This window comes from Aulostomus chinensis, chromosome 3 (assembly GCF_037954235.1).
Source record: "Aulostomus chinensis isolate RoL2024-O1b breed Wild chromosome 3, RoL_Achi_v1.0, whole genome shotgun sequence".
Lineage (NCBI taxonomy): Eukaryota > Metazoa > Chordata > Actinopteri > Syngnathiformes > Aulostomidae > Aulostomus > Aulostomus chinensis.
This window is the reverse complement of record NC_141322.1, coordinates 2,005,446-2,031,213: the sequence shown is the minus strand read 5'-3', so window position 1 is coordinate 2,031,213 and position 25,768 is coordinate 2,005,446. Positions and strand designations below refer to the sequence as shown.

The 25,768-nt window shown below is 49.2% G+C and overlaps 1 protein-coding gene and 1 long non-coding RNA gene across 2 annotated transcripts; one reads left to right on the top strand and one right to left on the bottom strand.

Annotated features, from left to right (window-relative positions):
* Nucleotides 1-129: 129 nt before the first annotated feature.
* Nucleotides 130-25,614, top strand: LOC147267361 (carbohydrate sulfotransferase 11-like). The gene is made up of 4 exons (XM_086197920.1): nucleotides 130-259; nucleotides 800-1,155; nucleotides 10,646-10,725; nucleotides 24,220-25,614. The coding sequence occupies exons 2-4, from the start codon at nucleotides 1,062-1,064 to the stop codon at nucleotides 25,063-25,065; spliced, it is 1,020 nt and encodes a 339-aa protein (XP_086054046.1). The 5' UTR covers nucleotides 130-259; nucleotides 800-1,061; the 3' UTR covers nucleotides 25,066-25,614.
* Nucleotides 5,053-7,732, bottom strand: LOC147267362 (uncharacterized). The gene is made up of 3 exons (XR_015111879.1): nucleotides 7,689-7,732; nucleotides 6,923-7,011; nucleotides 5,053-5,114 (listed from the first exon to the last, which is right to left on the bottom strand). It is a non-coding gene; the product is annotated as an uncharacterized LOC147267362 (long non-coding RNA).
* Nucleotides 25,615-25,768: the final 154 nt, after the last annotated feature.

Below are 25,768 nucleotides of genomic sequence, written 5' to 3'. Positions count from 1 at the left end.
GTACAACTGCAACATTCTAATCGTGGCTCTCACGTGACGTTGCCTTTGTGTCTTTATTGTGAAATTACATCGAATAGATTTGCAATCAAAGAGTTGATGTGAGATGATAAGGAAATCCTCCATTTGTTTGTTTTCTTCAGGGATTTAATTATATTCAAATGTTTTGTTTGCTGCTGGGTCAAATGTCAAGATGTCACAACCCCACCAAGCAGGAGCCACGAGCCTGAAGTCAGAGAGGCGCGAGACAGTTTCGGCTTCTGTGAGTACAAATAAAGCTTCCGCATTCAAAAACAAGATTTCAATATTGGCAAACACAAGATGTGTATTCAGTTAAAAAACAGATTTTGTGTTTGTGAACATTTTGTGTTTACAAACAACACTTGTAGTTACATTCATACATTTTTAGTTTCAAGTGTTTTTCCTTTCAAATAAATCATCTTTATTATTTGTTTCTATTGTGAAACTTAACATGAAAGTTCATAGTTTAGTTCTTATTCATTCATCACTTGGTTCGATTAAAACTGTTTTATACGTTCAACTTTGTATGTACACCTCCTACATTTCTGCAACAAAAAAAAACCCGATAAATTAATAAAGCAGCGAATGAGAAACCTTTTCAGTTCCTGGAAACTCAGAATGGGTTCTCCCCACATGGACGAGGCTTTTATTCTGAAAAGCTGAAGTGTGACTCCCCCTCAGTGTGGCAGGCTGCGGTGTTTCGGGGAGTGAGGGGTTAACGAGTCCAGCAAACCTCCAGAAAATCGCCGTGCGGGTGCATAAATCCCCCTTTCACACACAGGCTGGCCCCGGCTCTCCTCGGACCCGTCTGCCAGTAATGCTCCCTGGCCCACTTCCCCTCAGGCAGCACCCAGACCCGCTAAACCCGACCCCGATCCCTGCAGTGCTGCGACCTCCAGGCTGGACATGCGAGGATGTTCAGGAGGATAAGGAGCACCAGAGGTCCATGCTCCTACCCGTCATTAAGTGACAGGCAGGCAGACGACTGAACCCGCGTCCTCCCGCCGGCGAGGACGAGCCTCGGTCCTCCCCGAAGACTCAGGATGAGGAAAGCCAAAGTCATCCGGATGGTTTTTGCCTTGAGTCTGGGATGCTTCATCATGGTGATCTTCTACTTTAACAGCAGTCTGAAACCAGGTGAGATCACATTCTACTGGCTCAGGTGAGGGAACGAACACAGCAGACACCGGGAGGGACTCGGCTTCATTAAAGGAACCGTTTGTAACTTTCATCAATCAGCCGGTGCCTGATGTTCCCCATCCAACAGGGGGCAGCATGTATTGCACCACTCGTGCTGTGAGACATGAGTGGAGCAATACATGCTCGGCTACATGAAGTAGTGGAATAAAGAAGAACAAATACTTTGCGGTAACACTCTGACTGAAGAATATGTTCGACTCCCACTGCAGCAAAGTGGGCGTCGTCATCAGTAACCAATCACAGTGTTTGACTTCAGGTGAAACTGGTCAGTTGATGTTAGCCGAGCCAGGAAACAACAAATGAACAACATCCTGCTAGCAGGACCTGACAGCTCATGTTTCTGGCTACAGACATTACTACTACTACTACTACTACTACTACTACTACTACTACGATTGCTTGCTGGCATGCTGGCTGGGGTCCACAAAAAAAAGCTACACATGAACAAACCAGAGATCTAGACATTCCCCCCCAGCTCAGACGTCTCTTGCAGCGGTTAAATGTGAAATGCACTGTCAGCGGTTTTAGGAGATAAAACTTGAATTAGCGAGAGCTCCTGCTACTGCTAGCATGAGCATGCCTTGCTGCTAGGAAGCTACCAACGTTCTCCTTCAGAGAGAGAGAGAAAGAACTGGGAGAACACAAATCCCTCTGCTGTCTTTGATTGATTTCATATTGAGTTTTTCCTGCATCCAGTATGGAGACCCCCCCCCCCCCGTAGACATGATCCGGTAGTGGTTTTAGAGCAGTTAGTCCTGGGAGTTGCTGAACAGCTTCAGCAGCAACATCAGTTCTAGCAGTTCTATGGCTGGACCAGAGTCCATCTGGTCTGGACCAGGAAGCAGAAGGAGTCAGGAGTCAAGCTGAGCAGTGAGCCGCCGTCTGAAGCGCCGTTCTCCTCAGGTCGCATCAGGAAGTTGACGTCTGCTGCTGTCCGTTGATCAGCTGTAGAAACCAATCCCCCCTTTGGGGCTGAAAAAGGTCTGAACCTGAACCTGAACATATATATATATACTCCTCCGTAAACTCCAACTGGTCCAGAACGCTGCCGCCCGCATAGTTACAAAAACCCCTGCCATCAGTCACATCACCCCCGTTCTACACAAACTCCACTGGCTCCCCATCAAATTCCGCATTGACTATAAAATCCTCCTCCACACCTTCAAGTCCATCCACAACCTCGCCCCTCCATACCTGTCTGATCTTCTCCACATCAATATCCCAACCCGGTCTCTTAGGTCTGCCTCTTCCCTCAGCCTAACCGTTCCTTCAGCCCGTCTCTCCACCATGGGGGCACGAGCCTTCAGCCGCTCGGCCCCCCACCTCTGGAACTCACTCCCCCCTGACCTCAGAAACTCTGAATCCATAGACTCTTTTAAATCACACCTCAAAATGAAGCCACCACCTGTGTCCCTAGAGGGCACAGTACCCCCTTTTAAACTCGTAATTAAAGGTTTCACTGTAAAATTCCTTTGTTTGTTTTGTCCAGTTGGCAGGGATTGTGCCCCCCCCCCCCTTGTTGATCTGAGCTGGGAACAGTTTAATTAGTGAGCTGATTAGCGGGTGATGAGTGTTTCCTGTGGGGGGGGGGGGTAGGGGAGGGGAGGGGGGCTCAGATGGCTTCCCACCTCCTGCAGGTCCCTCACTGGCACATACAAGGGCCCCATTCACACGTGAGCAGCTAAAAAAAAATGTGTGTGTGTGTGTGTGTGTGTGATATGAATCTATGAAAGACCAAACTCATGTGGAGCCCAGGATCGTTCCATGCTGCCAGACAACTGAGGATTTGCCTGAATTGGATTACTACTGCAGTACTACTCTACTGCAATACTACAGTACTCCACTACTGCAGTACTACTCTACTGAAATACTACAGTACTCCACTACTGCAGTACTACAAGATACAGAGAATCTTGGCAGTGAAAAAGCTGCTGGAGGAGGTTACGGTTCAGACGTCAAACCTGCCTGTTGAGTCTAGATATGCTCAGACTCAACTTGTCTGTTCTGTTTTCCTTTAGAACCCCTTGGTTCTAAATAGAACCCCTTAATTCTAGAGGTCCTGCTGTTGGTTTAAACACTGTATAAATAGATGAAGCTGCAGGAGAGCAGTCACATGACAGCTGAATGCACGTGAGAGTTGGTGTAAGAAGGATCGAGAGAATCAAAATTTAGTATCATTACAAAGCAACTGGGAATGGGAGTGTGTGTGTGTGTGTGTGTGTGTGTGTGTGTTTTGCTGTCCTAGCTGCCCTAGCTACAGCGAGGGTGTTTATTCCAAATCTTCCACCATCTTTGTGTTTCGCATCCACACAAACATGTTCAGACCTGAAGGTTCAGACCTCAGACGGCTGCTGGTGCATCATGTGACTCCTGGAAGTCAACAGTCAGTGTCAGCAACTGTCAGGATCACATGCTGTACTGATTTATGAGGGAAAACCAAGAGTGCTTGTGGAAAACCGTGACAAAGTTCAGGTGTGAAGCGCCTTCGTCATCGCCTACCAAACGCCAGTGTTTGTGCTTTCGTCCCTGTTGCGCGGCGTCTCTGCTGCAAGCAAAGCCCCCTCTGTTCGAGCTTCTCTCAACGATGACGATGAGTTCTCCCACGCTCACTTTTCTCTGCTCTGTTCAGTAGTCAGAGGTCAGCCGTGGTTCTTCGTGGGGACAAAGACGTGTCCTTCAGGAACGGCTCCGTGTCTCAGCTCCTCTTTAGTGGTTTGTTGCACAAATTTGTTAGAACAAAGACTGAGTGAGTGCGAGAACTCTGGTTGGAAATGAAAGCGTATTCTTGTGGCGGAGGACGGAGATGGCGGTTGAATGGGACATGAGGAGCCTCCGGACCACATTGGCCCGTCCCCGCTTCTCTTTCATCCCAGGTTCCAGAATCTGCTGGCTGAAACGTGTTTCATGTGTCATATATGTCACCAATATGTGACCTTGACATGTGTTGGGTAGGGATTCTCCTTTGACTTTTTGACTGACTTCTGTTCAGACAGGGCGGCTGTGGTTTCCTCATGAAATGTGTACAGACACAATGACATCAGAGGACACCATCTGGAAAGTAGTTTCTATTGTTTTATGACATTGGCATGTTCTGGTCCTGCTCTTCCACCTGAACATTAAGCACGCGTGAGGTACGCTGATGTATGTGAGGTAGAAATGTGAGTTATTACATAGCAAGTTTGTGTTTTGGCCCTGGGCTCATACCTCCTACCTCCTACCTGGTCTGGACTTGTCTGCAGTGCACAAGAGTTAACAAAATCAGCTTCTCAGCGTCGGTGGAGCACCTGCACTTCACCAGCCAGGGTCAGAGCTCATTCTCAGGCTCACCTGGTCCTTGTATTTCTGTTCGCAGTAGTTATGGGCGGGGCTAAACCCAGGACACAGAGATAGTGTCTGTGCACAATAAACCACGAGAGGGCGTGTCACGGTGGGCAAAGGTGCTGTAAACGTATTGGTTCTATGTCTGAACTTCTGCACTGTTGAATGAAGAACTGAGCAGAGCTGCTTTACTCCAGCTAGCTCAACCAGCTCGGAGCTAGCTACCTAGCTAGAAAACACGAGTACACAGAAACCAGGAGGGGAAGAGAGGGCGAAGAAGTCACACAGGGACAAACTACTACCCACAGCCTTGCTCTGGTGAGCTAAGCTACCTACGAAACAAGAGTCTGTGAGCTAATCTCCACCTGCAGTTCTGCCTCCTGACCCTTGTAAGATCCTGGACCATCCGAGGCTCCCTTGGTGATCCAGCTCTGAGTTAGCCAGTTCACACTGGTGCAGCCTGGAGCTGTGTTCACCCAGAGACCTCAGGACTGTGTCAGGATGGTGTCCACTTGTGATCCAGGAGGTCCCACTGGAGTCACGTGTTTGCCAGACCCCAAACTGCCGCAGGTTGTGATCTGCAGGAACATTAGCATGTGTATAATTAGCTCAGGCAGTGTTGTGCTGGGTGATGTCATGTTTTGTTGTAGGCTAATTGGGGCCAGATGTGCGCTGGCTGACCCTGGGGGGTTTCGGTGGAGTTCTACGTCGGCAGTCTTGGTCTGTTGCCCCACGGGGTTGAGCCGCAGGGTTTCTCCCTCACTCTGAATACATCAGCAACTACAACACAGCTGCTAACAAGGCTCTACTGGACTGCTTAGCAAACAAAGATGTGGAGACTGAACCCGGGACAGGAACATGGGACTCATGAACACTTGGGAGTCCCCCCACCCACCAGCCTTCACCACTGAGACCACCAAATACATCAGGATGAACAACTGATGGCTCCATGTCCGTTCAGCCACTTCCTTCTCCCTGTTGGGATGTTGTTGCCATGGAAATGATGGAGTAATACCTTTAGTGATGTCAAGACTCTAAATGTCTCGTTGTCCAATCAGGTTGCTCCGTCGGAACTACTTGTTGTATGATGCACAACGTCGAACATGGAGTTTTTGAGTTGATTTTTTTCGGTGGTCAGCCAGTCGTGTGATTGTCTCATCCCACTGTAGGTGTTTGTACTCGTAGTGTTGTGATATTGTAGTACTCGTGGGCCCAGTGTTTTGCCAGTATTGTACCCTGAGCGTCTCTGGGACTCCCACCTCAGTATTTCCCTGATAATTAGACTCATTTGTTAATTATATCACAACCACAGGATCTTGCACAATAATCACAAGAAGACCTTCTGGCTATCAAGAGCTACAGATTGATTCCTGGTCGCGTCTGTCGTGCGTGGCGAGGAGGGATGAGCTTGACTGCTAGCTTAGACGTGCATGTTGCTCATTTATGGTTCCCTCCCTCGTGTGAGTTCACCTGGATACGAGGCACGAGAGCAAACTGCCATCCGTTTCTACACAGCAGCCAAGGAGCTCTCCCTCCTCACCTCCTCTCGTCTCTGCTCTGAGGCTTCGCCCCTGCTGGGCGTGTGGAGGGGAAACGCTGCACATGCCTCTGCCTCGGCACTAACACCCTTTAAACACACATTTGTGGCCTAAAGGGATCAGGCCTTCCCTTCTACAGTGGGTGTCTCAGTAAAGCTTCTCTTTGGCAGGACGAGGGGGGGGGGGGCAGTTGTCCCAGTGGGACCTGAACACAGAGGTCCGTTTATGGCTGGACGGGAGCAGCACACATCAGCTTTTCTATATTTCCCATTGCGAAGCGCCGGTTTGTGTGGGAGCTGGTAGGAATGCAGGGACCGGGTCTAGATAGGGTTAAAGCAACACAACTCCTCCTTCAAATGGAGCTGAGACGGACTCGGGGGGTCCAGCTAACAGAATCCAGTTCTGCTATCAAGCACTTTAGTTTTAGAAACTTTCCTCTCTGACATTTAGTTTCTGTCTGTATTTAAATTCCAGGACACATTTGAATGTCCTTGTTTGCTCACAGTTTTTTACACTGGAGGAACAAAGCTTTGGGGCGCTTTTCTGAAATATTGCATGAAGAATCACTCGGAGGTCTTCAAGTACAATTGCTTTTGCTACAGTCAGCACCAAAATACTAAACAAATCCTAAAAAAGCCATTAAAAACTTGAGATTGATTTGTTCCATAAAAATACACAAGAAATTTTGATTACTGGGTCAATTTTGTACCAGCGAGTCACAAATGCAGGTCATACTTTCTATTAAAAGACACAAATTTTGTTGCCGGGCTTTCTGGCTACATAGCACATCTGAAAGTTCTTCAGAGACAAAAATGGCTAAAACCAGGAACCTAACGCAGGAAACACACCTGGAGGCACAGATTCTCAGCCAGAGAGGGAGCAGCTGGTCTCCAGGTCCTACGAGTGGCCTGCCCAGTCAGGAGGATGATCAGGAGGTCTGTTTCAAAGCGTAAACCAAAGAAATTAAAAGAATTAAAAGCAGTAATTCAAGAAAAGGGACAAGTGACATCATGATAGAAGAATTCATGCATGTAAAGGGTTAAACTTTGGGGGGTGAATGAATATTTGACGTTAACGATCAGGGCAGGATGGTGCTGGTTGCCTGGGTCAGTTAATTGGACGTGGACCCGCAGGCTTGGAGGGAAGCTCCCGCCCACAGAGTCTGATTCCAGTCACGAGCCTCTGCTTGTGTTCATCCGCTTCTTAAAATATGCGATCGTGAAAAGACAGATGAGTGAGATTTGATGATCAGCTACTTTGACAGATGTGGATCGGTTACGCCGAACTGATCCTGATAGAACACTTGACGGATGAGTAAGTTCCTCTGGCGACAGGATGAACACAGGCATCAGTCCGCTCCAGCGTGCTGAGTCAAATGCAAGCGTCACAGCCGCTCGCCTCGGCTGCTCAGGCGTCCTGTCTGATTAGATTTTACACATCTTGTCTGTGTTTGGCTTCTTCCTTTAATGGATTTTCCAGTTGTGTGGTGGGTGACGCGAGCAGGAGACGTTATAGCCACCAGCCCCTCAAACACTTTCAATCATCTGCGTGTGTGTGTGTGTGTGTGTGTGTGTGTGTGTGTGCATGTGTTCTTGACCAGAGTGGCTACGTAACATTTAGGACGACACTGTTGAGGAGGACTCCGACGGGCTGTCATGGTGCAGCTGTGCTTGCAGATGTTTCCTCTGGTGGAAACGCCTCTGTAAGGAAACAGGTGTCAGTTTATTGTTCATAGCTCAGGAACTTGTGTGCTGTTTACTTCAAGTTTTAGGAATCAAGCTGCATTGTTGTTTTTTGCAAGCTGTCTGCATTGATGCGAGGCTGATCTCATCCGGGCTGCGGCCCTGCATTGTGGTAGCTTGCTGTTGAAAAGGTTACTTTTCCTGATTTAAGCCACGTGTTGGATCCGGCTGAGACGTGCCGACTGCTGCTCACGCTCATACGTGATTTATACTGGCAGGGTCGGGATGTCTCTCACCACCTCCACAGCATCTCATAGCAGGACCGCTGGCTGTGGAATCGAGTCATTTCCCCAAAGTTAGTGATTTATTTTGACCAAGACCCTGAAACCCCCGAGTCAACTGAGATTTTCACATTCAGTTCAGAGTATACTCCTTCAGGAATACTACTACAGGTGTTGTACTACTACCGTTTATATACATTTGAAGGAGCTTGTTGGTGAGATTGTGTAGTTGTTTAAGTCTTCAATCTGTGGCTGAGCTAAAGTTTCTCAGTCGTGGCTGCAGACTGTGAGCGCTGACCTGTCACACCTGCTTGTGTGACTGAGAATGCTACGTTAGCTTAGCTGTCCCTGCATGCATGGCAACATGTCATGTTCAATGACTGCAGTCATTCAACCATGTAAGGCTGTTCCCAGCTGTGGACCAACAGCGACAGCCATCAAGCGGCGAGGCCCAGCTAGCAAAGCCAGTATCCAGCCATGCTAGCTGAGGTTGTCAATAAAAGCCTCACGTCAGCAAATCCCCCTGGAATTAACCACTAGTTCAGTGCCTCCTGCAGCGGTTGAACATGATATACACAGACATGCTTTTTGGGGAAAACCCAATTCAGCTAGCATTAGCGGAGAATGCTAGCATTAGCTTGCCTCGCTGCTAACAAGCTGCAGCAGCTCTGTGTTTTTCCCAGTTTGCAGTGATTATAACCATAAGCAACAGAATTGTTTATTTTCCATTTCTTTATAAAATGCATTTCCAAAGTGGAGGGTTGGAGGGTTGTAACCAGAGAACAGTTGCATGGTTTCAGTTCACCCCCCCCCCATTGAGATAGATGGGGAGAGAGAGAGGGAAAGAGAGAGAAAGAGGGGGGGGGGCCATGAGAATCCAGATCTCTCAGCTGTCTTTTATTTGGGGGGTGGGGGGGTGTAGTTGAACTATCATATTGAACAGCCAAATCCAAGTACAGCCGCAACAATTTTCACTGGTTTATCTCTCATCATCTTGCCATTTTGCTATCAAATTCAGCAAAAATCTCCACCACAACCAAACAAAGTGGTCCGGGCCGAGGAGCAGAACTCTGTTCCAGCCAATCGGGATCAGGGGCATCCGCTCCTGTCGGCGACTCCCTCGTCCACATCCTGCCAGAACATCAGTTTGATGAAATATCAATGACAACGGAGCTTTTAACCCCCCCAACTTTGTTAAATGTTTGGTTCTGTCGACCCAAGTTACAGTAGGCCCTTTTAGGTGCTGCGTCAAATCACTGTGCCCAGTCAGGAAAGTAGTTCTGGTGAGGTGTCTGATTCTAACACTGCAATGTTTTTAAAAAAAAAAGGGGTTCATAATGACCTTTAAAGATGATCTTGTTATATTAATATAGGCACAGACTGTTTTAGACTATATTAAATAACTTGTAACGAGCCGATGCTAATACTTCCCATCCACTGCCAATCGTTGTGCTAAGCTAACTAGCATGGGTCTCAGTTCCCCAGCACAGAGGTGAGCTTGAACAGTTGGCTGATGCATCCTTCAGTTACTGTCTCGGAGCTGGAATTTCCAGAGCCGACCTTTGGAGTATTGCTGATGGTGTAAAGGGGGTCAAAGGGTCCCGTTGTGGAGGGCGATCTAGATAGCTGCAGAGAGCCGATCTACTGGATGAACCAATCCTTGGCACAGAGACTGTGTACTGCGAGTGACTCTGTGTAATCTGAAGCTGCGGTGGAAACTTGTCATTGTAAAGAATAGCTCGGACTCGGACCCAGAAATGCTTCTGAACCCAACAAGACCTTATCTGGGACCATCTCTGCCGGCCCACAGACCACAGAGGATGACAAAAGTCTCTCTTTAAATATAGAAAATTGTATGTTCTGGCTGCCAAAGCCTCCAGACATCCCATTACAAGAGCACTAGATAAAGCTGTGGCAATAACAAAGCAGTAAAATCCACTTCCTTGCTGCTGCTGTGCAGCATTCTTCAGTCCGAGTTACTCCACTCCTGTCTCTATACAGTACTTTTACTGCTTGTATGTAAAATATGCAGCTGTGACACTAAAAACCTAGAAGATGAAGGATGGAAGCTGAAGTCTGGATTAATGTCTCTGAAGCTTGGTTATTAAATAGAGGGCATTCATCAAGCACGATAAACCCTTCATTAATAATCTGGATTTGCTTCATTTAAAGTATTGTTGTTGTCAGTTTAAAGCGATACTTCAACCAAAGTGTATTTTGCCTCACGAGTACTCTTGAGTTTACAAAGATTTAATTATTAATTTTTTGAGACATATTTTTGTTGTTGTTTTGATGTCAAATCTGATCATAGGTCTGGATTAGGAGGATTAGGATTATTCCGGATGATGACCTGGAGAGATTGTAAACTGATGTTTGTAGACAGTTTAGCTGTTGTTAGCTGTCTCTCTTTGTTAGCTACAAGCTGAATATGTACGTGGCCGGCTCTTTCTGTATCCTGGAGTCACAAAGAAGTGATGCAGGAGGGACAGAAACATCTCTTTGGGTGCAGTAATGCTTTAAAACAGATGGTTGCTTTGACATACTTCTCCAGTTTGGTGTGTAAAGCTCTCTTAGTCCCGTTCATGATGGATGTGTTGTGTCTCCTCAGTCTCTGAGCCGCCCAGTGACAAGAGCAGCGGGCAGAAACCTCGGAGGAGTCCGCTACAGACCCTATATGATGGCGACCAGGTCAGTTCCTCCTTTAATCCAAACAGTCTGTGGAGCCTTTATTCACACGCCAAGTATCCCCTCTCAATCATGTCAGAATCTAAACGTTTTCCAGTGTGAAAACTCAATTTGAGGTGTTATTGTTAAACTCATACAAGCCAGGTTGGCAAAGGAAATGATGGACACTTTCTGGGACGCTGGGTTTCAAGGCCAAAACAATAGCTGGCACATAGCATGAACCACAAATAGGCTTAGCCCAGTCTTTGACAGTGAGTAGGAGTTTGATTTTCCGCCGTTGGACTGTAAAACTGCCATTCAACCCTCCACGAGGAATTTTTAGGAACCTAAATGCAGCCAGCCACTGGTGTCTGTTCAAGCATGCAACACTCTGAACAATACAGTCCCGTACCATGCAAGACGCCGTAGCTCTGCGTAATCACATGAACCCGCTGCATTGTTGTGGTGGACACAGAACGACAAACATACAAACCAAAACTTCAGCTGCTGCTTCTCAGAGGATTTTCCTGAAACAATAAACAGTTTTCCTCTGGTGTGAGTAAGACTGAGAGGAGGGCGGTCGCCATCTCACCCACCAGGTCAGCGTCATCGAACAAAACATGTTTGACTGTAATTCTACAACTAAACATCTCTGTGTGTGTATCTATACACACACACAAACACATACACATATATACATATATATATATACACACACACACGCATATATATGTATATATATATATATGTGTGTGTGTGTGTGTGTGTGTGTGTATATATATATATATATGTATATGTATATATATGTATATGTATATATATGTATATATGTATATATATGTATATATATGTATATATATGTATATATGTATATATATGTGTATATATGTATATATATGTGTGTATATGTATATATGTGTGTATATGTATATATATGTGTATATGTATATATATGTGTATATGTATATATATGTATATATATATGTGTATATGTGTGTATATATATATATATATATATATATATATATATATATATATATATATATATATATATATATATATATATATATATATATATATATATATATATATATATATATTATTGTCCTCCTCCGCTTATCCGGTTGGTTCGGGTCACTGGGGCGGCAGCTTCAGCAGGAACAGACTGTCCTCTCCCCAGCCACTTCCACCAGCTCTTCTGGGGGAATCCCGAGGCGTTCCCAGGCCAGCCGAGAGATATAATCCCTCCAGCGTGTCCTGGGTCGGCCTCGAGGCCTTCCAAGGGAGGCGTCCAGGAGGCATCCTCACCAGATGCCTGAACCACCTCAATTGACTCCTCTCTACATGGAGGAGCAGTGGCTCTACTCTACGAGTCTCTCCCGAATGACTGAGCTTCTCACCCTGTAACTAAGGGAGAGCCCAGCCTCCCTGAAGAGGAAACTCATTTCGGCTGCTTGTACTCAGGATCTCATTCTTTCGGTCATTACCCAGAGCTCATGACCACAGGTGAGGGTTGGAACGTAGAATAACTGGTAAATCGAGAGCTTTGCCTAATGGCTAAGCTCCCTCTTCACCACAATGGACTGGTTTAGCACCCGCATCACTGCTGATGCCGCCCCAATCTGCCTGTCAATCTCCCGCTCCATCCTACCCTCACTTGTGAACAAGACCCCGAAATACTTAAACTCCTCCACCTGAGGTAGGACCTCCCCCTGACCTGGAGTGTGCAGGCCACCCTTTTCCGGCTGAGGACCAGGGCCTCAGACCTGGAGGTGCTGATTCTCATCCCAGCCGCTTCACATTCGGCAGCAAACTGTCCCAGCAAGAGCTGGAGGTCATGGCTTGATGGAGCTAAGAGGACGACATCATCCGCGAAAAGCAGAGACGACACCCTCCTGCCACCAAACTCGACCCCCCCACCACCACCTGGCTGCACCTAGAACTTCTGTCCATAAAAGTTATGAATAGAACCGGTGACAGAGGGCAGCCTTGGCGGAGTCCAACCCTCACGGGAACAAGTCCGACTTACTGCCGGCAACGTGGACCAGACTCTCACCCCTCTGGTAGAAAGACTGAATGGCTCTTTGTAAGGGGCGATCCACCCCATACTCCTGGAGTACCCCCCCACAGGGTGCTCCACGGTCATAAGCCTTCTCCAGATCCACAAAACACATGTGGACTGGTTGGGCAAACTCCCATGCCCCCTCCAGCACCCTAGAGAGGGCGAAGAGCTGATCCATGGTTCCACGGCCAGGACGAAAACCACACTGCTCCTCCTCAATCTGAGGTTCAACTATTGCCCTGACCCTCCTCTCCAGTACCCTGGTGTAGACCTTACCAGGGAGGCCGAGGAGTGTGATCCCCCAATAGTTGGAACACACCCTCGGGTCCCCATTCTTAAAGATGGGGACCACCACCCCGGTCTGCCACGCCAAAGGCACTGCCCTTGATGTCCACGCAATGTTGCAGAGATGTGTCAACCAGGACAGCTCCACAACATAACTGCCTCGGCGACTTCTGCCCCAGAGATTGGACGACCCCCCCAAGCTTGCTCTATCTATCTATCTATCTATCTATCTATCTATCTATCATCTATCTATCATCTATCTATCTATCTATCTATCTACATATGTATATATCTTAAGTGTGTATGTATAGATATATATAAACACATATGTATGTACAGTATATGTGTGGATGGATGGATATACATTAGCCTTCCCCCTGGACGGGTCACCAGTCCATGGCAGGGCCAACACATAGAGACAGACAACCATTGGCTCTCCCAGCCACGCCTACGGTCAATTTAGAGTCTGGATTAACCTGGTCCCTCTTGATGTCTTTGGACTGTGGAGGAAGCTGGAGTACCAGAGAGAACCCAGCAGGAACAGGGAGAACATGGAGACTCACCCAGAAAGACCCCATGCTCCAGCCTGGGCTCCACCCACAACCTTCTTGCTGGGGGGCCACAGTGAGGACCACTGCTCCACCGTGCTGCCTATATGTATAGATACACAAACTGTCCATGTTAAAAATCCTACTGGTGTTTGTACTTTGTGTGTGTGTGTGTGTGGGGGGGGGGGGGGTGAGACAGTGTCTGGTTGCGTCATTGCTGTTCTCTGATTCTAAATATATATTTTCAGAGAATTTAGCAAAGATTTACAAGCATCCACTGCCAGATTCCCACCACGCAGCTGAAGCCTCTGCAGGTCTGTCTGTTACAGTTCCACATGGCCTGTGACGGATCGTTAGCAACTCCGCTGTCGTACGAGCGCCCGCGTCATCAGCAACTCCGCTGTCGTACAAGCGTCTGTGTCATCAGTGACTCCACTGTCGTACGAGCGCCCGCGTCATCAGCGACTCCGCTGTCGTACAAGCGTCTGTGTCATCAGTGACTCCACTGTTGTACGAGCGCCCGCGTCATCAGCGACTCCGCTGTCGTACAAGCGTCCGTGTCATCAGTGACTCCACTGTCGTACAAGCGTCCGTGTCATCAGTGACTGCTGTAGCTCGCTACTTGTTGAATTGAACCCTGGCAGAATGAGCATTCATCAAATACACAATGGCTGACTGGAACTGATGAAAATGTGGTTGTCAGTTGTGATGAGCCTGTAGACCTGCTAATGACTCAAGGTGTTTGGTCCTAAAGCTTTTTTTTCCAGCTTTATTGTCTGAAGAAGATGGAAACGAGTTTGGCTGTAGTGTTCCTAACATGCCAAATAGTAAAACTGAGCAGGAGCAAGCGTCTGATGACAGGCCAGCGTTGTGATGTGCCGTCCCAGCCTCCTCCGTTCTCCGCAGGGCGTTGCTGCGTGTTCCCTCTGTGCTTCCTGCTGACTCCACCCTCTTCTCCACACACGCGGATCAAGCAAACACACATAGTTATACAAAGTCTTCCGTGGCTCTCAGAGGCAAATCATGATAATTATTGTTTCTAATGAGATTATCACAGGGTTATTTAGATCCTCTCCACCGCGCGTCTGCTGAGCATCAACCTGCAGCATCATCTGGAAACGACTGAGTCACTCTTGGACTGGCAGAGGCGTCCTGCTGGGTTGTGGCTTGTTTCTCAACTGAGAAAACGTTCCGTACCATTATGGCCACCAGTGGAATTTCATTCGCCTCCATCCATTGTGTTCCTGACGCTCTTTGATTGCAAATCATTTGCTAAATTTGGAAGAAGGAATGTGTTTACTAGGCATGAAAGTAATGCTTGACTATGTATGACACACACCTGAAACGGGGGGGGGGGGGGGTATATGGACCCAAATGCAACACACTAGAAACAGGCGTGAGTTGGAAATGACCTTTATGCTGGCCGCAGGGGTATGGAGAAGGCTCCAGGGCAACAAACAGGGGAAGAACCAAAACACTCCGCACTCTTGGCAGACAGGCAAAAACGGGGCAAACAGAAACAGACCCCGCTGCTGGCAGGCGGGCAAAAACAGGGCGAACCAACTGAAACTCTCCTCGCTTCGGGCAGGTGGGCAAAAACAGGGCAAAGGATGAATTGGTCCTGGGGAAGACAAAGCAGACGTGGTTACCAGGGGCGGAGGCGAAAGGGGAGTCAACGTAATCAGGCAGGGTCGAAGCCGGGGAGTCTTTCCGAGATACGTTGCTGGAGAGTTTGGCATGAATGCGTCACAATCTGGCAGAGAACAAAGGAAGAGGGAGACCTATATAATGTGGGAACAGGTGCAGGTGATTGGGCTTGATTGGAAGAGGGGGTTGGCTGAGTAAGTGAGAGGTGATGCATTCAGGGAGAAACGGAAACCAGAGATGATCGCTGCAAACCGTGACAGACCCCCCCCCCCCCCCCCCTCAAGGGACGGCTCCTGACGTCCCAAAACAGGGACGGGTGGGAGGAGGGGAAAACAGGTGGAGGGCTACTATTCCAGTGAAGCAGACCCCTCCATGTCCAGGGTGGGGTGGGGGGGAGTCCAGGGGTGAGCTCCATCTTCCTGATTCTCCTCCTCCTCTTCATCAGGTGACGCCGGGGGATACGGGCTGAACTGTTGAGAGAGGGCAGCTCGACGAGAGTGAACTGTGGTGGATGTGAGAGAGGGCTGATCAGGGTTCTTCTGGTGAAAGACAGCAATGAGTCGAGGGTCGACAATAAAGGAGGCAGGAACCCAAGACCTTTCTTCAGGGCCATAACTTTCCCAGTCAACCAAATATTGTATCCCTCGCCCTCGGCGGCGAGAAAGAAGAAGGCGTCGGACAGCATACACAGGGCCACCTTCAACCATGCGAGGAGGTGGGGGGGAGTTGGAGGCACCAAGGGACTCTCTGGAGCAGGTTTGATTTTAGAGACATGGAAGGTGGGATGAATGCGCATGGACTGAGGGATCTTGAGTCTCACTGCTACTGGGTTTATTATTCTTTCTATGGGAAAAGGACCAATGAACCTGGGTGCCAGCTTATTGGACTCAACGTGGAGGGGCAGGTCCTTGGTGGAAAGCCAAACCTTTTGACCCACCTGGTAGGAAGGGGCTTGAGAGTGGCGACAGTTGGCGGATGTGGCGGAGTGATCAGCATAACGTTTGAGAGAATTGTGGGCTTGTGTCCAGGTGCGTTGACAGCGCTGAATGAAGGTAGTTACAGAGGGGCAGGAAGCCTCCTTTTCAAGGGCAGGGAACAGAGGAGGCTGATACCCAAAAGCACACTGTAAAGGGGAGAGACCCGTGACTGAACTGACCAGGGTGTTGTGGGCATATTCTACCCAAACCAATTGTTGAGACCAGGAGGAGGGGTTAGATGACACCATGCAGCGGAGAGCAGTCTTCATCTCTTGATTCTTTCTCTCCGTCCGGTCATTAGACTGGGGGTGGAAACCCGAAGACAGGCTAACAGAGACCCCCAACAGACTGCAGAGCTCCCGCCAAAATATGGATGTGAACTGGGGACCTTGATCCGAAACTATATCAACCGGGATGCCATGAAGGCGAACAACATGCTGAATGAGCAGTTCAGAAGTCTCTTTAGCGGAGGGGAGTTTTGGGAGGGAAATGAAATGTGCCATCTTGCTGAATCTATCAACTATGGTGAGGATGGTGGTGTTACCTTTGGAGGGAGGAACACCAGTGACAAAATCCAGGGAAATATGGGACCAGGGGCTATGGGGTATGGGAAGCAGATGAAGGTGACCAGCCGGAGCCTGATGAGATGGCTTGTGTTGGTTGCAAATAGGGCAGGCCTTGACGAACTCCCACACATCCTCTTCCATAGTGGGCCACCAGAATCATCGAGACAGGAACTCCTTGGTCCTCTGTATCCCAGGGTGACAGGTGAGTTTAGATGAATGTGACGACTGTAAAACCGCTGACCTTAAAGGTATCAGGAACGAGCAGGCGATCAGGGGGCAAGCACTGGGTCCAGGTTGATGGGCTGAAGCAACGTTGACTCTCTCTTCAATACCCCAGGAGAGGGAGGCAATTAGACAGGAGGGGGGCAGCAGAGGGGCAGCCTCGACCGGGGAATTCCCCTTAGAAAATTGACGGGAGAGAGCATCAGGTTTGATATTTCTGGACCCAGGGCGGTAGGAGAGAGAAAAGTTGAAGCGTGTAAAAAAGAGTGACCAGCGGGCTCGGCATGAGTTTAAGCGTTTGGCTGTGCGAGTGTATTCCAGATTCTTGTGATCTGTCCAGACGAGGAATGGAACCTTAGTTCCCTCTAGCCAGTGCCGCCATTCCTCCAAAGCTAGCTTTACTGCAAGCAATTCTGTGTTTCCAATGTCGTCGTTCTGTTCTGCAGGGGTCAGTCGGCAGGAGAAGAATGGGTGGAGCTTTTGGTCAGACGCTGCGCGTTGAGACAGCACAGCCCCCACCCAAATGTCTGAGGCATCCACTGCCACCACAAATTATCTTTCAGGATCCGGGACCTGCAGAATTGGAGCTGTGGTGAAACGTGCCTTCCAAGTCTCAAAAGCCCTATTGGCTGCAGGGGTCCATGAGAATGGGATCTTGGACGATGTGAGGAATGTGAGGGGTGAGGCCAGTGTGCTGTAGCCATGAATGAATCTGCGATAGAAGTTGGCAAAGCCGAGGAAGCGTTGCAGTTGTCTCCGATTGTCCGGAGATGGCCAGGCTGTAACGGCTGAAATCTTGTCTGGATCCATCCGTAGACTCCCCTGGTCAACGATGTATCCAAGGAAGGTGACCGAGGACGCATGAAACTCACATTTTTCAGCCTTTACAAACAGGGAATTTTCCAGGAGCCGTTGCAAGACTGCCCTGACATGATGAACATGCTCCTCCATGGACTTGGAGAAAATCCGAATATTGTCCAGATAGACAAAAACAAAGTGGTTCAGCATGTCTCGGAGGACATCATTTACTAGTGCCTGGAAGACGGCGGGGGCATTAGTTAACCCAAAGGGCATGACGAAGTACTCATAAGGACCGGTGGGGGTGTTGAACGCTGTCTTCCACTCATCCCCCTCCCTGATGCGGACCAAAAGGTATGCGTTGCGTCGATCCAATTTGGTGAAAACACTAGCACCTTGGAGGATTTCAAAAGCAGAGGACATGGGAGGCAAAGGGTACCTGTTCTTTACAGTTATGTCATTGAGGCCCCTGTAATCGATGCAGGGTCTGAGGGGCTTGTCCTTCTTGTCCACAAAGAAGAACTCAGCTCCAGCAGGGGATGAGGATGGTCGGATGATACCAGCTGCCAAGGAGTCATTGATGTATGCCTCCATGGCCTCCCTTTCAAGGCTGGAAAGGGATTAGAGGCGGCCCTTTGGAGGGGTGGTGCCTGGCAGAAGGTCAATGGCGCAATCATAGGGACGATGAGGGGGAAGAGACATGGCCCTAGCTTTGCTGAAAACCTCACCAAGGTCATGATACTGGGCGGGGACCCCCGAGAGATCAGGCTGGCCACAGGGAGGTGGAGAGCAGAGCAGTGCAGCCGCCTGCTTCAGGCAGGGCTGATGACAGGCGGAGCGCCACCCACGGATGACCCCTGCCGACCAGTTAATATGTGGGCTATGGCGGCAGAGCCAAGGGTAGCCCAGTATAAGGGGGAGACGAGGTGAGGGCAGAACATAAAACTGGATGGTTTCATGGTGATTATCTGACATGAGCAAGCAGACCGGAATGGTTTGATGAGTCACCGTCCCCAACAGATGGCCCTAGCAGGCATGGGACAAGGCAGGGGTAACAGGTCAATTCCCAGCTGGTTGGCTAATTCCTCGTCAATTATGTTAGCCTCTGCCCCAGAATCAATGAATGTGGACAGGGCTTGAGACATTTCAGGCAGAAGGAGCTTGGCAACAAACAGAGGGCGATCAGATACAGAGGAGGTTTTAAAAGATGATGGACTCACCAGTAACTCCTCCGCTACTGATGAGCCCCCCCCTTTTACTGGACAGCAAGAGATGCAGTGGCCCGGTTGACCACAGTACAGGCAGAGATTGGACTGGCGTCATCGCTCTCGTTCCTTGGGGGACAGACTGGTGCGGCCCAACTGCATGGGTTCAGCTCTGTAGGTTGAGAGCTCAGGTGCGGCTATGGACCTGGCCAAATTGGAGGCAGAGCCTAGTAATGCTGGAACCGGTACACGGGCTGGGGGTGTCCCTTGCTTCTCCCTCTTGCGAGCCTGGATACGAAGGTTGTTTATGGCCAGGGCAATGACATCATCAAGAGGAAGGGGTAGGGGGTGAGACACAAGTTCATCCTTGATATAATCGGCCAGTCCATGCAAAAAGGCATCACAAAGAGCACTCTCATTCCATCCACTAGTATGGGCCTTTGTGCGGAAGTCTATTGAAAAATCAAAAACCAACTGACCCTTCTGCCTTAGCCTTAGGAGCCCCCCAGCATCCTTTGAGTGGGCACCCTGCCCAAAAACCTTGCGTAGCTCTGCCGCAAAGGACTCAAATGAAGTACAGGCCGGAGTCTGTCTATCCCACTCAGCTGTCCCCCACAGCCTTGCTCTCCTGATTAATTGATTTATGGTAAAAGCTACCTTAGCTTGCTCTGAGGAAAAGGTGGAAGGTTGCAGAGCGAAGAAGATGGTGCAGTTGGTCAGGAAGGGGTTACAACCTTCAGGCTTGCCAGGATAGCGTTCAGGAGCTCCGATGCGTGGTTCTGAAATTGGTCCGGGGGACGAAATGGAGCTGGTTGGCGGAGCAGAGGAAGGGGCAGGGGCAGAGCTAACAGGAACTAACTGGTGACGATCGCAGATAGTTGCTGCACCTGGTTAGCCAAAGCGGCGAGAGCCTGTTCTTGAAAGGCCGCGATCTGCTTGGCTTCCGCTGTGGCAGATCCCTCAGTGCACTCAAAACGATTTTGGGCAGGGGGAGTGTGTGCTGGGTCCATGTGTGGCCAGATTGTACTGAAACAGGGGGGTATATGGACCCAAATGCAACACACTAGAAACAGGCGTGAGTTGGAAATGACCTTTATTCTGGCCGCAGGGGTATGGAGAAGGCTCCAGGACAACAAACAGGGGAAGAACCATAACACTCCGCACTCTTGGCAGGCAGGCAAAAACGGGGCAAACAGAAACAGACCCCGCTGCTGGCAGGCGGGCAAAAACAGGGCAAACCAACTGAAACTCTCCTTACTTGGGGCAGGTGGGCAAAAAAAGGGCAAAAGCTGAATCGTCCTGGGGAAGACAAAGCTGACGTGGTTACCAGGGGCGGAGGCGAGAGGGGAGTCAACGTAATCAGGCAGGGTGGAAGCCGGGGGGTCTGTCCGAGGTCTTTGGATTGTGGAGGAAGCCGGAGTACCTAAGAGAACCCAGCAGGAACAGGGAGAACATGGAGACTCACCCAGAAAGACCCCGTGCTCCAGCTGGGGCTCCATCAACAACCTTCTTGCTGTGAGGTGACAGTGCTAACCACTGCACCTCCTTGCTGCCCTCTGCATCTGGTTCCTTAAGGAAAATCCAGCATGTTGGATAAATGTACCATCACTACTTTGTTGTGGTCAGAGTGAGAGCCTGCGACCTTCATCAGCAGAGACGCTCCAACCAGCCTGCAGCCAAGCGTCCGTCGTCCTGGAGGAGCGCGAAAACAAATCGGCCAAGAAAAGCAGAAACTGCATCTCCTGTGCTTGCATGTATTATAGTGTGTGTGTGTTTGTGTGTGTGTTCCAGAAGTAAAAATCCCATTATTCTTTAGAGAAGGGTTGATTGTTCGCCATGATGTCATAACCATCAGGGAGACCTGCTCATGTAGAAGCCTCACTCCAGTTTTATTAGGGATCTGCAAAAGGGACCTGGCTGCAGAAGCATGCGCCATCTTTTTTCCCGAAGCACTCGTGGGGTCATTGTTCATCTGCTCCTCTTGGTTTCACATTTGAATGTCAATGAATTCAGAGACGATTGAACAGAAACTGAGAATTCCTCAAACTGAGACGGCAGCACCACAGGGGGTCCTTCAGAACCTGCCAACGCCAGAGTGACGGGAGCAGATGAAGCGTCCTCGTGCTGGAGCAGGTTAGGTAACTCAGAGTTGGACTCTCACCATGGATCAATGTTTCTAACATTGTGTAGACGTACCATGGTGTCCACTGTGGCGCTGCCGCCGTGACTGTGACTGCAGATTGAGATTTTAGCACTGACAGCATTTCTTGCTGGAATAATCCCGGATTTACACTCCCTCTGTGGTGTGGTGTAGCGAGAGGAGACCCCACCCTTGGCGTGTGTCATCCGAAGTGTGAACGCAAAGGTATGACGTCTTTGTGGAACCAGTTTGGTGCTGTTGGGCTGCAATACAGGAGATAATGGAGGCAAATGACCTTTTAATATTCATTTCTTCATCAAACAGAATCCAGCAGTCTCTGACAGGCCAGACAAGTCTTTCTGCAGAGCACATTTTGAATTCAAGGCAGTTCAAAGTGGGTCACCAAGGCATGAAGCCAAGATGTAAGAGGGAACATGGAAGACAGCAGAATGTCGAAGCTGTGAGAAATGCAGCTGCGATTGAAAAGAACTGGAAGAGTTTGTTCAAGATCATGAAAACCTTGTTGCTGCTTCTCTGTCACTCTACTTTCATTTTTCATTCATGAATATTCAAGTCCTCAACAAATGAGTTTAGCAACGTCCACCATCACTGCTGCACTTCCCAGTAGAGTTACTGAGCTGCTTTTTAGTCTCTGTTTCATACTGGTTTCCTGTCTTACAAAAAAAACAGATGAATACTAAGGTGAGTATTGGGTGCCAGCTTCATTGTGGATTCATGTGTATTCAGATACAGTGGAAGTGTGCACAGACATGGGAGGGAAGATGGGCTCTGATATGATAGTCATCACGTAACGCTGTGACGCTTGGTGACAGGATGCTGATGGAAGCAGCATTTTCATGTTCCAAAATGAGTCAGAGTAACAAATGCCGGTTTGGCTGGTATCCATCAAAGCAAACTGGTTTTACGAGCTAAGACACCAGAGCAGATGTCTGTGCTGGACTCTGAGACGGTTCTGTAAAAGCTGTTTGTGGTTAACCAGCTCCAGCAGACATCATTAACCTTTCATTGCTTGAGGTATGTTCTTTGTCCTCTTACCACTTTGTGGTTCCACCAGCAGGATGTTGCATTCTCCTCATGTGGCTTAAAGGGGAACTTCATTTTTTTTCCACCCTTGGTCTTTTTTTGTCCTCGTGTTTTCAGGGTAAGTCAGTGATGGAGTGTGGATGGAGCTCCTGCGTGGAGCAGCAGCAGAGCTGCCTGTAGCCCCAGAGCAGTTAGCATGAAATCTGTTGGGGCAACTGGCCACCGTCTGCACTGTCGGGCTCACGTTGTTGTGATTGTCTGACAACGTAATGGAAAGAGGAAATGAACGTCTGTCTCTGCCATGTTTGTTGTCGTCGTTGTCAAAATCTCCCTCAGTTGAGGTGTACATTGGGACATGGTGTAGTTATGGCTAGTTCTGCTACATGTGGATGCTAACACTCCAGTCGCACTCTGAGGCTGCAGGCAGCTCTGTCTTCCTCTGTGTTTCTCTTGCTCAGGTAGACCAAAGGAATTAAGGAAATAGTTTCCAGGTTTGAAAAAACTGAAGTTCCCCCGTAAATCTACAAAGAAACGCCTCTGGTAATCTGCTGTTTGGCTTGTGGTGCATCCTGGCGGCACTTTAATACCTTCACAAACTAGTAAAGTCATGGGCATGGCTCGTAGAAATGGGTTGGAGTGTGTCACGGTGGAAGAGCCACGTTCTCCAGCAGGTATCGTCTGTGGCCTGAGGAGCCAGTTGATCCTGGATGCTCTAGTGTCGGCTGGAGGGGCTGATGTGTGGCCGCTGCAGCGCCAGGACCGGTGGAGTCAGTGGAAGAATAAGGCGTCTGTTCCAGGAGGAGGCCTCACTGAACTTGATGACCTGTGAATTTTATTGAGCTGTGTGGACAGCAGGGGGGGCCATGACGAAGCCGTCCAGGTGGACACAAGATCCCATCACTGCTATAGGTGGGGGGCCTGCACCAAGGGTCCCCATGGGTGGATTTACACCTCAGGATCACAGGCTCTGTATAGAACCGGCCCCCACTCCAGGACTGCCCCCCCCCCAAGCTCTCTGTGTGTCCTCTGTAGTTTGAACCCTCAAACTGGCACAGTAATGCGGCACCAGAGCTCAAACAGCACCCCCCCCCCCCATCCTCCAGTAATAGAGGCTCAACATCCTGTCGATTGACCCAGAGATTCATGGACTAGCCTTAATTTCTGCAGCTGTAATTTCTCAGCACTTCTCATGCTCCCCCAAAATGTCCATAACTGGCCTCCAACAGCACAGCACAGCACCAGGTGTGATGGGTCAGAGGTGAAGCTGGAGGTCAAAGGTCAGGCAGTCAAACTCCAGCCACACTCACACATGCAGCCTTACCAGAAATGATTTCCCCTCAAACAGAACCAGAGGTAATATTCCAGGGAATATGCAGGGAAGGCTGTGGTGTAAATGAAAGCAGGAACGCTACTGGGAGGGTCTCTGACCAACCGCCAAATGACAACCGCCGTGTCATATCTTCATTACTCAAAAACACAAGGTTGTTTTGCTCTGCCGCAGTTCACGGCAATGCGGTCTTTCACTTTGCTTGATTTTTTTCTCATTAGTTATGTAAATATTAGAGATGATCCGGATTCTCAAATACCACATGGCTGTTGTATGTCTCCGGGTTGTGAACTTGTCACCCCGACCTTTGACCCCTGACACGCCTGCAACCTGAGTCCTGTCAACCAGGATGGGATGGAAAGATGTCATCCGGTCTTGAACATGTTTTCCTTGTTTTTACTGACCCCTGGTGGTGACAAGTTACCTCTGCGAGTTGGAAGTGACAGCCTGAATAAAACACTTTTGCTCAAATGCAGTAATACTCCTGTAATTACTGTAGTTGTGTCATGTGAGTACTTCACAGTCCAGCTGTGTAACATGACCTCAGTACGCTGCTTGTGTCTTAGCTGAGTCCTGTTGGATTCATAGCTGCAGCTTCAGCTCTGCTATGTCTGAACCGCCATCTTTATCATAAAGTCATGATTATGACTCAGTCGCCACGATGATAACAATGAAATGACGTCTTCTTTCTCTGCAGGCAGAGTCGGCCATTCAGGCGATCCATCAGGGCCGACGCGAGCTGCTGGAAGAGGCCTGCCGCTCGTACACCCGCAAACGGCGAGTCCTGATCCCTGAGGACCTGAAGCACGTCATCGTGGATGACCAGCACGGCCTGCTCTACTGCTATGTGCCCAAAGTGGCCTGCACCAACTGGAAGCGGGTGCTCATGGTTCTCACCGGTGTTGCCGGATCCCACAGGGACCCACTGGCGATACCAGCAAATGAGGCCCATGTGGCGGGAAACCTGCGCACATTGTCAGAGTATTCCACTTCCCAGATCAACCAGCGCCTACGCTCCTACCTGAAGTTCATCTTTGTGCGTGAGCCCTTCGAGCGGCTGGTGTCTGCATACCGCAACAAGTTCACTCGGAGCTACAACACAGCTTTCCACAAACGTTATGGCACCAAGATCATACGGCGGCACAGGCTGAACCCTCAGCCCGAAGCTCTGGAGAAAGGGGACGACGTCTCCTTTGAGGAGTTTGTGTACTACCTGGTGGACCCTGCCACCCAGCGGGAAGAGCCCTTCAATGAACACTGGGAACGGGTACACTCGCTGTGCCACCCCTGCCTCATCCACTACGACGTTGTGGGTAAATACGAGACGCTGGAGCAGGACTCCCGCTACGTGCTGCAGCTGGCTGGGGTGGAGAACCAGGTCAACTTCCCCGCCTCTTCCAAGAGCACCAGGACTACCGGGGACATGTCAGCCCAGTTCTTCCACAACATCAGCCCCTTCTACCAGAAGAAGCTGTACAACCTCTACCGCATGGACTTCCTGCTCTTCAACTACTCTGTACCAGCATATCTGAAGTTCACATGAGGCTCAACGTGGACTTCTGATGTCACAGCGGGGGTTTAAAACAACGAAGTGTGGAACATTCGTTTGTACGGACTGAGGGACTGAAGCGGGATCTCCTGCTCTTGGATCTACCGTCTGAGATTTCCTGTAAAGAGTGAACCCGTCTGTGAATGTGTCAAACACCGTTTAGCTCTTGGTTTGATTTGTTCTGTCTGCCTCTTCAAAAGTTGAATTTGCACATCAAATGTAACCTTTGTGTCACGAGGACGTTACAATAACCCGGTGAGAAGCGGTACAGTGAATGTGTCGTACGTGCCTTTGACTGTCGGACTCCAGAGAACAATGACGACTTTTCTAACTGCGTTTATTGTTTTCTAACTTGTTGTCTTTATTTATTGTGTGATTTCTGACTCCACTAAGTCGAACCAACCAAAATAATATTTGCTCACAATTTTCAAATAAATGCATTTTGGCTACAGTTTGTCTGCTGGTTTGACTGTTGGGGGAGTTGAAAGTTGTCGCCGCGGCTGGTGTGCCATATTGGTTTTGTCCTGTGTCTGGTTGTGTAGCAGGTCACGGGGGGGGGGGGGACTCAGCATGTGTTTTAATGATATTTCTCTGGTGAAATCACTTTTTCATCAATTCACCTCCAGTCTGCATTGTTCTCTTGGCCCCGCCCCTTGGCCCTGCCTCCAGCCCGCTGTGCTCAGACATAACAGTCTCA